The sequence below is a fragment of the Microcaecilia unicolor genome, chromosome 6, assembly GCF_901765095.1.
Source record: "Microcaecilia unicolor chromosome 6, aMicUni1.1, whole genome shotgun sequence".
Taxonomy (NCBI): domain Eukaryota; kingdom Metazoa; phylum Chordata; class Amphibia; order Gymnophiona; family Siphonopidae; genus Microcaecilia; species Microcaecilia unicolor.
The window spans coordinates 339,136,222-339,148,239 of record NC_044036.1 but is presented as its reverse complement, the minus strand read 5'-3'; the positions used below and the strand labels follow the sequence as shown (position 1 = coordinate 339,148,239).

At 46.9% G+C, this 12,018-nt stretch overlaps 1 protein-coding gene across 4 annotated transcripts in view; it reads right to left on the bottom strand.

Moving 5' to 3' along the window:
• Positions 1-2,292: 2,292 nt before the first annotated feature.
• GPRC5C (G protein-coupled receptor class C group 5 member C) overlaps positions 2,293-12,018 on the bottom strand; it is a 29,470-nt gene continuing 19,744 nt past the window's right edge. For 3 of the 4 annotated variants that reach the window (XM_030208555.1, XM_030208556.1, XM_030208557.1), the window contains exons 4-5: positions 4,357-4,503; positions 2,293-3,445 (exon numbers count right to left, since the gene is read on the bottom strand). In XM_030208555.1, the coding sequence (XP_030064415.1) occupies positions 3,428-3,445; positions 4,357-4,503 (165 nt within the window). In that variant the 3' untranslated portion in view covers positions 2,293-3,427. The remainder of the gene's footprint in view (positions 3,446-4,356; positions 4,504-12,018) is intronic. The other variant, XM_030208558.1, reaches the window with a different exon arrangement.

Below are 12,018 nucleotides of genomic sequence, written 5' to 3'. Positions count from 1 at the left end.
TCCTTTTACCTAATACTGTTAAAATTGTCTTGGTACTGGATCTCATTATTTGAGGACTGTAAGATGAAGAGGATAGGTTAATTGTTCCCCTTTTGTTAAATAACTCTTTCTTTATACTAAGTAAAAAAATACTCTGTTTCTTTTTCTGTTGCAAGATTTTGATTCTTGGAGTTGTATTATTGAGCATTTCTTTAAAAAGGGACCTTTAGCACAGTCTGGTTCTTGTGGGCAGGTGAGGGTGAGTTGGGATGGGTAAGCCCAGTGGTGTAGCCAAGGGTGGGCCTGGATGGGCCCAGGCCCACCCAGTAGCAGTACACCTATGATGTGGCAGGCAGGGATCCCTAAGCCTCACCAGCCAAAAACTCCCAACAACTGTCCCTCCTGCATACCTTGTAAACAGCAGATCTTCGCCTGCAGCGAACAGCGACTGATACATACTATTCGCACCAGCCCCACAGCCTTCCCTCTGATGTATTCCCACCTATGCGGAAACAGGAAGTTGCATCAGAGGGAAGGCTGTGGAGCCAACATGAGCAGTGTGTATTAGTTGCTGCATGTGAGGGAGGGAGGATGTTTAAGAGACCAAATGGCATGCAGGCGAGAGAGGGAGAGACCAAATCACTTGTGGGACAGGGCAAAGTTCTTCTGCCCACCCATCCTGGGCCCAGGCCCACCCAAAATTGGGTGTCTGGCTACGCCGCTGGGTAAGCCTAGGACCTTTAGCTGCTGTTTCTGTAGCTTCTACGTCACATTGAGCAGACCGTTTGGATTGGAGAAGGTGTTTAATAAATACACACTTCCCAATGCAACCTTTTCCTAATACTGTTTAGTCTGGATTTCCCAAAGAATCTGTTTTACCAAAGGTTGAAAGGTGCCTCCCAGGTTTGTTTTTAACACTCACAGCTGTTTATTAAATGCAACCCCAAAGCAGCCAGCCTCTTGTTCCTCATTAAAACCTGGTTACCAGTACACTTTGTTCTTGGGCTAAAGTGCACCTGATAGACCCATAAAAGCCTCATTAGTATCATATGGCAGGATGACGTATTATTTGCTTTTAGTCTCTTCCACTCTGCTGTATGATGAAAGAGTCCTGGGGGCATTTCTGAAAATAAGCTTTCTCCGCAGCACTAGCCCCGAGTCCCAAAGAAGTATTCCAGTAAGTCTTCTTCTCATTCAATAGGCCAAAGCCTTTCCTCTTTCTCATCCTGTCTTTCCTGTTTCTCTCATTCATCATCTCCTTGAAGGACAGAGATTGACACACATTTACTGTTTGGTGCATTTCTGCTTTCTCTAAGCTCCATGTTTAGAAACGAATTCCACAGCACAGGGCTTTGTTTAGATGGTCAGGTCATCCAGGCTTGGTCTGCAGAGTCCGATCACACAAGGTCAGTCTGTCCCTAGCACCTGGCCCTCGCCTGCACGGCCAACACAAAGGAAGTGGAAACTGAACTGAAAACCAGGTAGGGCTGATGGCTGACTGCCAGAGGCTGTGCGATAACCCTTCTCTTTCTCCTTTTCCGAACCACACAGACAACTTTATATTTCACATATTAGTTAGGAGGTCTGCTTTATTAGAGTTTTTAAAAAAATGATAAACATTTAGGGTCAAGGGGGAGGGGGTAGAATTTTGAAAAAAAAAGTAATTGGACCCCCATGTATTGCTGGAAGCTACGTAACACTGAAAGAACGCAGGCAGAGCTTTGAGTTTTGGCTGTTTAAAATACCACTTTAATAAACAGAACAGTCACAGACACACATGTAACTGCCCCTTCAGACTCCCTGCTGTAAAAATAATTTGTATATACAGAATAGGGTTATGTAAATACAATATACACAAAAATAAATTTAAAGACAAACCAGGGCACTGGCCACATCGGTCAGAGAACCTAAACATATTTATATATAAATGGGATAAATATATTTTGTCATATGTACATATAAAAAAAAGGCACTGCATTAAAGTTCCATATGTGACAAACATACTGTACAGAGAAAGGTCAGTGGGACAGTAAGACCTGCTTAATTCCCTTCGCACCCTTCCCCCTCCTGGAATCTTATCCTCACATCACTTGATAACCTTAATGACAGCTTCCTCACGTCAGGGCTCCATGTGTAACCTTGAGTGCAATGCACCACCGTCTCCTTACCCTACCGAACAGGTTCAATTCCGTGTCCCAAACCCACCTCACCCGTTCTGTTCCTTGTCGTCACCTGCAGAGTAACGGGGGTGAGAGAAAAGCAAGAGGTTCTGTCCTTCCCAATCCTCCCTGGTGACCTCATCCTCAGTATTTCTGCTTCAGATGTTGAATGTCTCCGAGCTTTACTGAAGATTATTTTTTTTACTTAAGCTTGTGACATTCCTTCTCAGCCTTTCAGTTTCAGACAGACCAGATGAGGACTAGCAGGCCTGGTTAGCAGGGCTTGGAGTGCGATGTGAATTTAACAAAAAAAAAAAAAACCCTTGTTGTCCCATCTGGATAAAACTTCCCTTCCAGTAGGTACAGGAGAACCAGTCCTGTAACAGAATGTGCCACTTCCAGCAGGATAAAAAACAAACAAACCAACCAACCAAAGGATCCAGTAATCAGGAGATGTTGCAGAAGACTTACTGACCAGTGCAATGGCACTGCTGACTGTATTAAAGGCTGAGCAAATTGATCAAACCTGCTTATCGACACATCAGTCAAGTCATAATTTAAGTGTGGCAAGTGGGATTTTTAGTGCATAGCCCAGAGGAAAAAGTAGCTTCATGGTGGCAGCATGTGCCTTGGTGGTATCGCACACTTGGAAGCTCTTTTAAAAATCCAACTCCTTGTTCACAGTGCTTTGATCAGACCTGGAAAAGACACTCTGTATGAATGGTCTCAAGTAGGCAGAACAGCACCCCACTCTTTCCATGCCACATCACTTGTTGACATGGTCCTAGAATGAAGCTGAATTTAAAATACCTTCTCCTTTCTCCTGTCCCTGCTGCAGCTGAAATGTTTCAAGAGAGAGAGAGAAAAAAAGTGATGTGGGGGGGGGGGGGGGGGGGGGGGGGGGGGAGGGCATGTTTTTCACAGCTGCCTAAGTACCAGATGCACTGTTGGGGAAGTTTCATATATATTGGGAGAAGTCTATACCAAGGCTCAGTGGATAAGTCAGGGACCAGTTCGTTTCCTGTCCTTCTCGTGCCCTCTTCCTTGTAACATTCTGATAAGGCGCTCCGACCAGCTTCCAAAATGTTCTCAGTGTGATTCAATCAAGCAGGAGAGATAAGATTTCCATTGATGGAGGAGGATGGCAGGACTGCCCTCGCAGACAGGAAACTGCCCCAAGAGGTAGAGCGGATCGCTCCAGCAGAGAGGAAAGTGCTCCGCGAGAGAGGATTAGTTGCCTCGAGGAGGGAGGAACTTGCACAGGGTCCTGCCTTGAGGGCCGCAGGCTTTTACCAGCGAGAATGAGCCTAGAACAATGAAGACAAGATTATAAACACTTATAAAAGGAAATATTTCTATGCATTTCCAAGAGACAGTATCCGTTTCAAATCTAGTCCTAACAGTGACAGGGGGCTATTGTAATATCAGATGTAATGGGAATGAAGAGTGGGCATAGGATGTAATAGGGTTGGGGTGGCTTCTATTTGTAGGCTCATAAAATCCTCAAAATTCTAGAGTAATTGGTGAAAATAGGCTAAGTCCAAAACTCGTTAGTTCGCTAGGAGGTTAAGAACGGAATACGAAGGGAAGGCACAGGCAATGCAAATTTGTGTGTTACCTTTCTGCTGCATGCCTGTGCACGGGAGGTGAACGGTGAAACCACCCACAAGCCCCTTAACGTTTTCAGCAGCAGGCTGGCTGGGGTGTGGATATGTTTGGAGGCAAGTACTGGTGGGAAGAATGGCCCTGAGGAATGCACGAACCAGCTATTGACCAGCAGTAGCTGCGTTACGTTCCGTGCCACGCTATCACCGACAGTCAGAGGTGGGCGATACCTCTGTGCTACTTCAGAATAAGACAGTGGCGTGGAAGAGTAGCTTAGCGGTGAAAGCACTGGGCAACAACGAGAGAAGCCTGGTTCAAATCCCGCTGCTGTTGCTTGTAATCTTGGGCAAGTTGCTGGACACAAATATATTGGGTGCCCTCCGAGAACGGGGAAACATCTAGTGTAACTCACCTTGAGCTACCACTGAAAGGTGAGAACTAAGGAGGTCTTTTACTAAGGCGTGCTGGCGTTAAAAATAGGCAGGCGCTAAACGCTAAAAAGACACCTATGTATTCCCATAGGTGCCTCAGTAAAAGTCCCCCTAAATCTAATACAGTACTGCTCTTTAGTTTATTGGCTACCTGCTGTTTAAAGATTGCTCACTGGCCAGACCTGAGTATTCGTAGCCTCCTGATAGGCTGCGTGTTTGTTCTGGGCACCGAAGACATCTTCGGCTCGGAGCGTGGAGTTGGTGCTGTTCAAAGCGTGAGAGTTTGCTGTGGCTCGTGGGATGACGACATCATAGGGCATTTCAGACTGCTAGGATTAAAGCAAAAATGATGAGATAAATAAAAATGTTCTTACAAAATTAAAAACCCTTTCTTTCCGTATTCTATTTAGTTCATTTCCTAAGCGTTGCGTTACATGCAGAAATAGGCTTTTGTACAATTTCTACCTAATGTACACATGTTAATTTAATTCAGTTCAATTACGGGGCCCTTTTACTAAGCTGTTAAGTTCTAAAGCAGTCTGCGTTTAGTTTTGCCACTTGTGTGTACCAGGGCCGCCGAGAGACTAGACCGAGACCGGGCCCGGGGCAAGCCCCCCCCCCCCCCCACCACAAGGCCACCCTGCCCCCCCCCCCCCCCGCCGCTGAAGTCCCCGGTCTCACCTGCCTGCCTCCACGGCTCCGGGCCCCCTGCATTCAAAGCGGCAGTCGCAGATTGCCTCTCTTCTGGCCTTCCCTCCCTGTGTCCCACCCTCATCTGATGTAACTTCCGGTTTCCGCGAGGGCGGGACACAGGGACAGAAGGCGCGAAGGGAGGCAATCTGTGACTGCCGCTTCGAATGCAGGGGGCCCGGAGCTGAGGAGGCAGGCAGGTGAGACTGGGAACTGCAGCGCCGGCGGCCTGACCCCGGTGCCAGGCCCCCCTTGGGGGCCTGGGTCCGGGGAATTTTGCCTCCCCCCTGCCCCCCCCCCTCTCAGCGGCCCTGGTGTGCACTAAGTGTGTGTGTTTTTTTGTTTGTTTGTTTGTTTTGGAGGAAGTACGTCAGGGGAAGAGAGGCATCACCTGTACCCAAACTGGTTAGCCTGTTCATAATGCAGGAGCCCTTAGCGAAGTGTTGGCATTAGCGCAGGGCCAGAAACTCAATCGAAAATGGGCCTGGCGTGTGGAAAAGGCTCACATTAGGGCATGTTAAGACCATTTACTATTGGCAGCTTAGTAAAAAGAGCCCCTAAAAGTCTTAGAACCCATTGCTTTCAAGATAACATCATACAGTACAGGGTACAGCAACCACTGCTTAGCATTTCTATAGCACTACTAGACTTATGCAGCACTGTACACTTGAACTTGAAGACAGTCCCTGCTCGACAGAGATTACAATCTAATCAGGACAAACAGGACAAATAAGGGATAAAGGACACAGAATAGCAAGATTCCGGAATCCCAAAGGAGTAGCAAGATTCTAGAATCCCAAAGACTACTACTACTCATCATTTCTATAGCGCTACTAGACGTACACAGCGCTGTACACTGGACATGAAGAGATAGTCCCTGCTTGACAGAGCTTACAATCTAATTAGGACAGACAACCAGGACAAATAAGGGATAATTAAACTCTGGAATTTGTTGCCGGAGAAAGTGGTGAAGGCGGTTAGCTTAGCAGAGTTTTAAAAGGGGTTGGACGGTTTCCTAAAGGGCAAGTCCATAAACCTCTACTAAATGGACTTGGGAAAAATCCACAATTCCAGGAATAACATGTATAGAATGTTTGTACGTTTGGGAAGCTTGCCAGGTGCCCTTGGCCTGGATTGGCCGCTGTCGTGGACAGGATGCTGGGCTTGATGGACCCTTGGTCTTTTCCCAGTATGGCATTACTTATGTTATGTACTTTTGCCACCTATTTGTAGGCTCAAAGTGGCTTACAGAGTGTGGTTATGACATAATCATATCGTGATAACAGGTACAATTTTTATAGTTCGAATATTGGTAAGAGAAAATAGGCATAGTCGTTTCATGATAACAAGTACAATTATTACTGTTTAAGGATTATGTCTCTATGAAATGAGCTCCTAAAGTGTTTCCAGCACAAAAGCAGAGCTGGTTGAGAAACGAGAGCCTACGAGTGGTTACGCTTCTCTGGCAGATGGGATTTCTCCTTGGCTGGACAAGCCAGATGGGTGATTAATTTTTATGTAGTGACCTCAGGGATGAAGGCCAATAAAGACCAACGTTTAGGAGGCTGCAGTGAAATGATGACCACCTCAGGGACAATAGCACCATGTCATCTTCTCTCAAACAGTCTCTCCTGCCTTCAGCAGACCCTGGAAACACCACCTTCTAAAGGGTGGTGTACCGCTGTAAACATTTCAGCTGTATTCAAAGTAGCCAATGTGGGGACAGATGATTTGTACACAGAAGTAGCTTTGAACATGTCCGTCACTATAAACAGCTGAGCCCACTCTTTGTTCCAGACACATGCACAGACATAGCTATTCCGCTTGAAGACAAGAATGGATCAGCCCAACAGTGAAAAAGAAATGGAGACAGTCGCTAGCCCCACCCAGCCCTGCTCTAGTCCCACCCCTTTTGCTGTGTTGTCCTTCAGTGGATCCATCTCTGCTCTTCTTAGCCCTGGGGCAATATGGATTATTGAAAACATCTTTATGAAATCAAGACCCAGTGTCTGAAGCAGGACTTAGAAAAGCCGAGGCAACAGAACGCTTGTTTGGTGGAATGGAGCAAACATATCAACCTCCACCTCTGTCTCCCAATGCCATATGGGGCAGAAAGGTGGCCCATCCCATCCCACTACCGCTGGAGAAAAGAACAGGAGAAGCAGAAATCATTGGGAATAATACCGACAACTTCACAGTTTATCTCATCTGCCCTGCTCATTCTGCCTGGGATGTAGGAAAGACCACTGCTTCTCAGTGGGTTTCTACAATGCCTCAGCACCTCTTATACGACTGTGTACAGATAAAGCCAGCCCACCCCCTTCTCTAAATAAGGTGCTGTTAAAACAGTGGGCGAGAATTAGGGACAGGCGTTCGTTTGCACTGATATGGGATACGTCAGTGGCAAATCCCATGTCGTTTCTTATCAAATGAAAATGAGCAGAAAGAGTGCACTTTTCGCACAAAGTACAACCTCTTTTTTTCTACTGCGAGGCCCGGGTGGTAATTTCATTTTTTTGTGCCCGTCCACTAGGTGTGCCGGAAAATTTCCGGCACGCGGCACTAACCAGGTGGTAATCGGCATTGTATGCGCATAGACCATTACCGCCTGGTTAACGCGCAAGACTTTACCACTAGATCAATGGGTGGCAGTTAAGGTCTCAGGCCCAAAATGGACGCGTGCCAATTTTTATTTTGCCTCACATCCATTTTCGGCAAAAAAAAAAAAAAAAAGGCCTTTTTTAGCAGGCACGCTGAAAATGGACCTGCACATGTCCAATACATGCATCTACACCAGCGCAGGCCACTTTTCGGCACACCTTAGTAAAAGGATCCCCCTATTGACTTTGCTCCCATGAATAAAAAATGGCCAAAAAAACATTTCCAGAAACAGTACAGGAAATGATTCAAAATGAAAATTTTCTGTCTAATGGTTACTGCAGCGGCCTGAGAACGAGGGGAAGTGGGTTCAATTCCCACTGCAGCTCCAGCTCCTTGTGACTCTGGGCAAGTCACTTCCCACTACAGCTCCCTGTGACTCTGGGCAAGTCACTTAACCCTCCATTGCCCCTGGTACAAAATAAGTACCTGAATATATGTAAACCGCTTTGAATGTAGTTGCAAAAACCTCAGAAAGGCAGTATATCAAGTCCCATTTCCCTTTCTCCCTTTCCCTTATGACATCACAATATCAGAAGTGAGCCAAGTATCGGGCAATCAAGCCATTGTGACATCACTGATGAGGTTGGCTCTTATTGGTGGAATGAGTGGAGGAGTAGCCTAGTGGTTAGTGCAGTGGACTTTGATCCTAGGGAACTGGGTTTGATTCCCACTGCAGCTCCTTCTGACTCTGGGCAAGTCACTTAACCCTCCATTGCCCCAGGTACAAAATAAGTACCCATATATAATATATAACCACTTTGATTGTAATCACAGAAAGCTGGTATATCAAACCCCATCCCCTTTTCCTTTCCCGACAACCAGGGACACCAAAGCTCAAATCCCAGTGATGCTCTTTGTGAGTGTAGGTCTCTTCACCCTGTACTGTCTGGTGCACACAGGGTTAAATGTACCGAAGTGTGCTAATACCATGATTGTGTGTTTATCAGTAAATAAGTCTTATGGCATAAATAACCCATAACAGGGTTATTTATACCTTTTAGTACATCTTGCCCAGAGCCTGGGGAAGAACTACCAGGGCAACCTGAATGTAACTCCCCTGGAGCTCAGGGTTTGGAAAGTAATTAAATATCAAATTAAATCCAGCTCTGCCTCACTAGTATCCTATCCCATTCCGCGGACAGCATCAAAATTGTGCCTGAATCTGCATTGTCTGTTTTCACTTCCACCCAGGATACAGCAAGAGGACAAATTGAGCCCCAGGCAACTGAAGAAAATCAAAGCAAAATGCAAAAGCTTCCTATAACAATGTTAACTTGCGCTCCTAAATGTATTATTAATTAACCTATAGAATGATCTCTCTCTCTCTGCCAGGGAATGTTTAGAGATGTCAGTGGACAGGGCTCCCGAGACCCTTCCCTCAGGCAGTACAAGCAAAAAGGGGTCTTTCTACCCAGTCACAGGCTGGTTCTCTTAGATGTGTTAATTTATTACATTTTAATCATAGTAACATAGTAGATGATGGCAGAAAAAGACCTGCACGGTCCATCCAGTCTGCCCAACAAGACAAACTCATATGTGCTACTTTTTGTGTATACCTTACCTTGATTTGTAACTGTCATTTTCAGGGCACAGACTGTATAAGTCTGCCCAGCACTATCCCCGCCTCCCAACCACCAGCCCCGCCTCCCACCACCGGCTCTGCCACCCAATCTCGGCTAAGCTCCTGAGGATCCATTTCTTCTGAACAGGATTCCTTTATGTTTATCCCACGCATGTTTGAATTCAGTTACCGTTTTCCTCTCCACCACCTCCCGCAGGAGAGCATTCCAAGCATCCACCACTCTCTCAGTGAAAAAATACTTCCTGACATTTTTTTTTGAGTCTGCCCCCCTTCAATCTCATTTCATGCCCTCTAGTTCTGCCGCCTTCCCATCTCCGGAAAAGGTTCGTTTGCGGATTAATACCTTTCAAATATTTGAACGTCTGTATCATATCACCCCTGTTTCTCCTTTCCTCCAGGGTATACATGTTCAGGTCATCAAGTCTCTCTTGTAACGTAAATCCCTTACCATTCTCGTAGCTTTTCTTTGCACCGCTTCAATTCTTTTCACATCCTTAGCAAGATATGGCCTCCAAAACCGAACACAATACTCCAGGTGGGGCCTCACCAACGATTTGTAAAGGGGCATTAACACCTCTTTTCTTCTGCTGGTCACTCCCCTCTCTATACAGCCCAACAACCTTCTACTCATTTATTTGCTGTAACTTGTAGATTGTTTATTTTAAAGTTTAATTATTATGTTAATGAACCACCCTGAAACATGAGCACAATTAAATGGACCAGTAATCAAACCAAGTTAAGCTGATTTGATTTGGCTGCATAAGGGTGTCCTAGATTCCTCCAGGTGGCTGAATTTTGTTCTTTTGGTTTGCAGGGCATTTTCACCAGGTAACCCAGGCAGTGCAGTGGCTTGCATCATTCTTTCCACGTTTGGGGCTATTCCACTGTGCTTCCACCCAGGGCCGTAGCCAGACTTCGGCGGGTCCAGAGCCAAGATGAGGGGGCACATTTTAGCCCCTCCCCCCCGCCGACCCCCCTGCCATTGCCGACACCCCCCCCCCTGCCTCCGACCCTCCCTTCCTGTCAGAAGCTCTGGCTACTGATCTGATGCTGAGCCAGGTGTGACGGGGCCCTTTTCCATTTAAGTGGGCAGAAACCTCTTTTTGCTACCTGGGGATCCCCCGCCGCCACCGCCTACCTTTGCTGGCCCCGCCAGCTGAGGTCCTCTTTTCCCTCGCAACTTCGCAAGGCTTCGTTCTTCTGAGTCTGGACGTCCTGCACGTACAACGTAGGCAAAGGTAGGCGACGGCGGGTTGACGGCAGGGGGGTGGGGGTTGAGAGGGTCGTCGGCAGGGGGGTCCAGGGCAAAATCTACAGGGGCCCAGGCCCCCGTAGCTACGCCCCTGCTTCCACCAGCAAAACAGTCACGTGGTGCAAGTGGAGGCCAGTCCCTGCTCATCTGGGATTCCTTATGGCGTTTTCTTTCCGTACAAACAGCTGTATAATAAAGTTTTCCAGCTTTTGAAGGGTAAATGTGTAGACTGGAAACCCCTGCAGCCCAGTCCGAGCTTCTCTCACAGGCATTGCAATAAAGAACACATTAGTAAGAATGGCTCTCAAATATTTATAGCTTTAAGCTTGCCGTTAGGTGTCGGTCATTAATCAGGGTTTATTTTACCAAGGTGCCACAAGCCAATTAGCAATCCTTCAACGCTGAAGGGAAAACATTTAAATCCATCCTGCGGCTGCCCTGAATACTGCATTTTTTTCTCTGACCAGGCCTCTTGATTCCTAGCCGCTGAAAACACGGAGACCAATCTTGGTATGAGATCTGCATGGGTGAAGCCGGTAGTGACCGATGGCAGGGACGTTGCTTTTATAGCACTGCTGGGCATCTGCTAGGGCTTCTCTCATCTTTGTCAGAAGGTGTCCTGTTTCCCTCACTGTGTGCAGAATAAGGTGATTAGAAAACCCAGGACTAGTCCAGTGTCTATCCTGACCTGGGGTTAGTTAGCACTTTGAATCCATTTTAAAAGGCTGTTCATTAAGAACATGCACAGGGATATGTATATTCTGAATATGCATGACCAGATTTGCATACCAAGGAAGCAGTACATGCAGATCTCTCTCATGTATATTCATTGTGGATATCCTGAAAACCTGATGGGACTAGGTGTGCGTCAAGGACTGGCTTGAGAAGCTCTGCTCTAGGGTTCTCACGTGTAGGTTGAATAAAACAAACAATGGGGAACCCTGAGGACCTTCATGCGAAGGATGCCAACCTACAAATATTATAATGCTTCTGCATTGCTCCATGGTGTGACCTCACCTTGAGTACTGCGTTCAATTCTGGTCACTGTATCTCAAAAAAAACATTATGGCGGAATTAGGAAAGGTTCAAAGAGCGACCAAAATGATACAAGGATGGAACTCCTCTCGTATGAGGAAAGGCTAAAGAGGTTAGCAGTGACAATCCTAGGTCGGCTGCCACCTGGGGCGGATCACCGATGCGCACCCCCCCCCCCGGCCCTTCAATCCCCCCCCCCCCCCAGGTGCAATGGAGCAGCCGCACAGGTCTCTGCTCCGCTGGCTCCCTGCTCCCTCTGCCCCGGAACAGGAAGTAACCTGTTCCGGGGCAGAGGGAGCAGGGAACCAGCGGAGCCAACAGGCATGCGGCTGCTCTCTGCACCCTTCCAGCGGCATGCACCTGGGGTGGACCGCCCCCACCGCCCCGCCCTTGGTACGCCGCTGGAGGTTAGGGCTCTTAAGGTTGGAAAACAGAAGGCTGAGAGGGGGATATGATTGAGGTCTATAAAATCCTTAATGGTGTAGAATAGGTAAAAGTGAATCAATTTTTCACACTTTGAAAAAGTACAAATATCAGGGGACACTCCATGAAATTTCACAGAAATACTTTAAAAACAAATATGAGGAAATATTTGTTCACTCAAAGAACAGTTAAGCTCTGGAA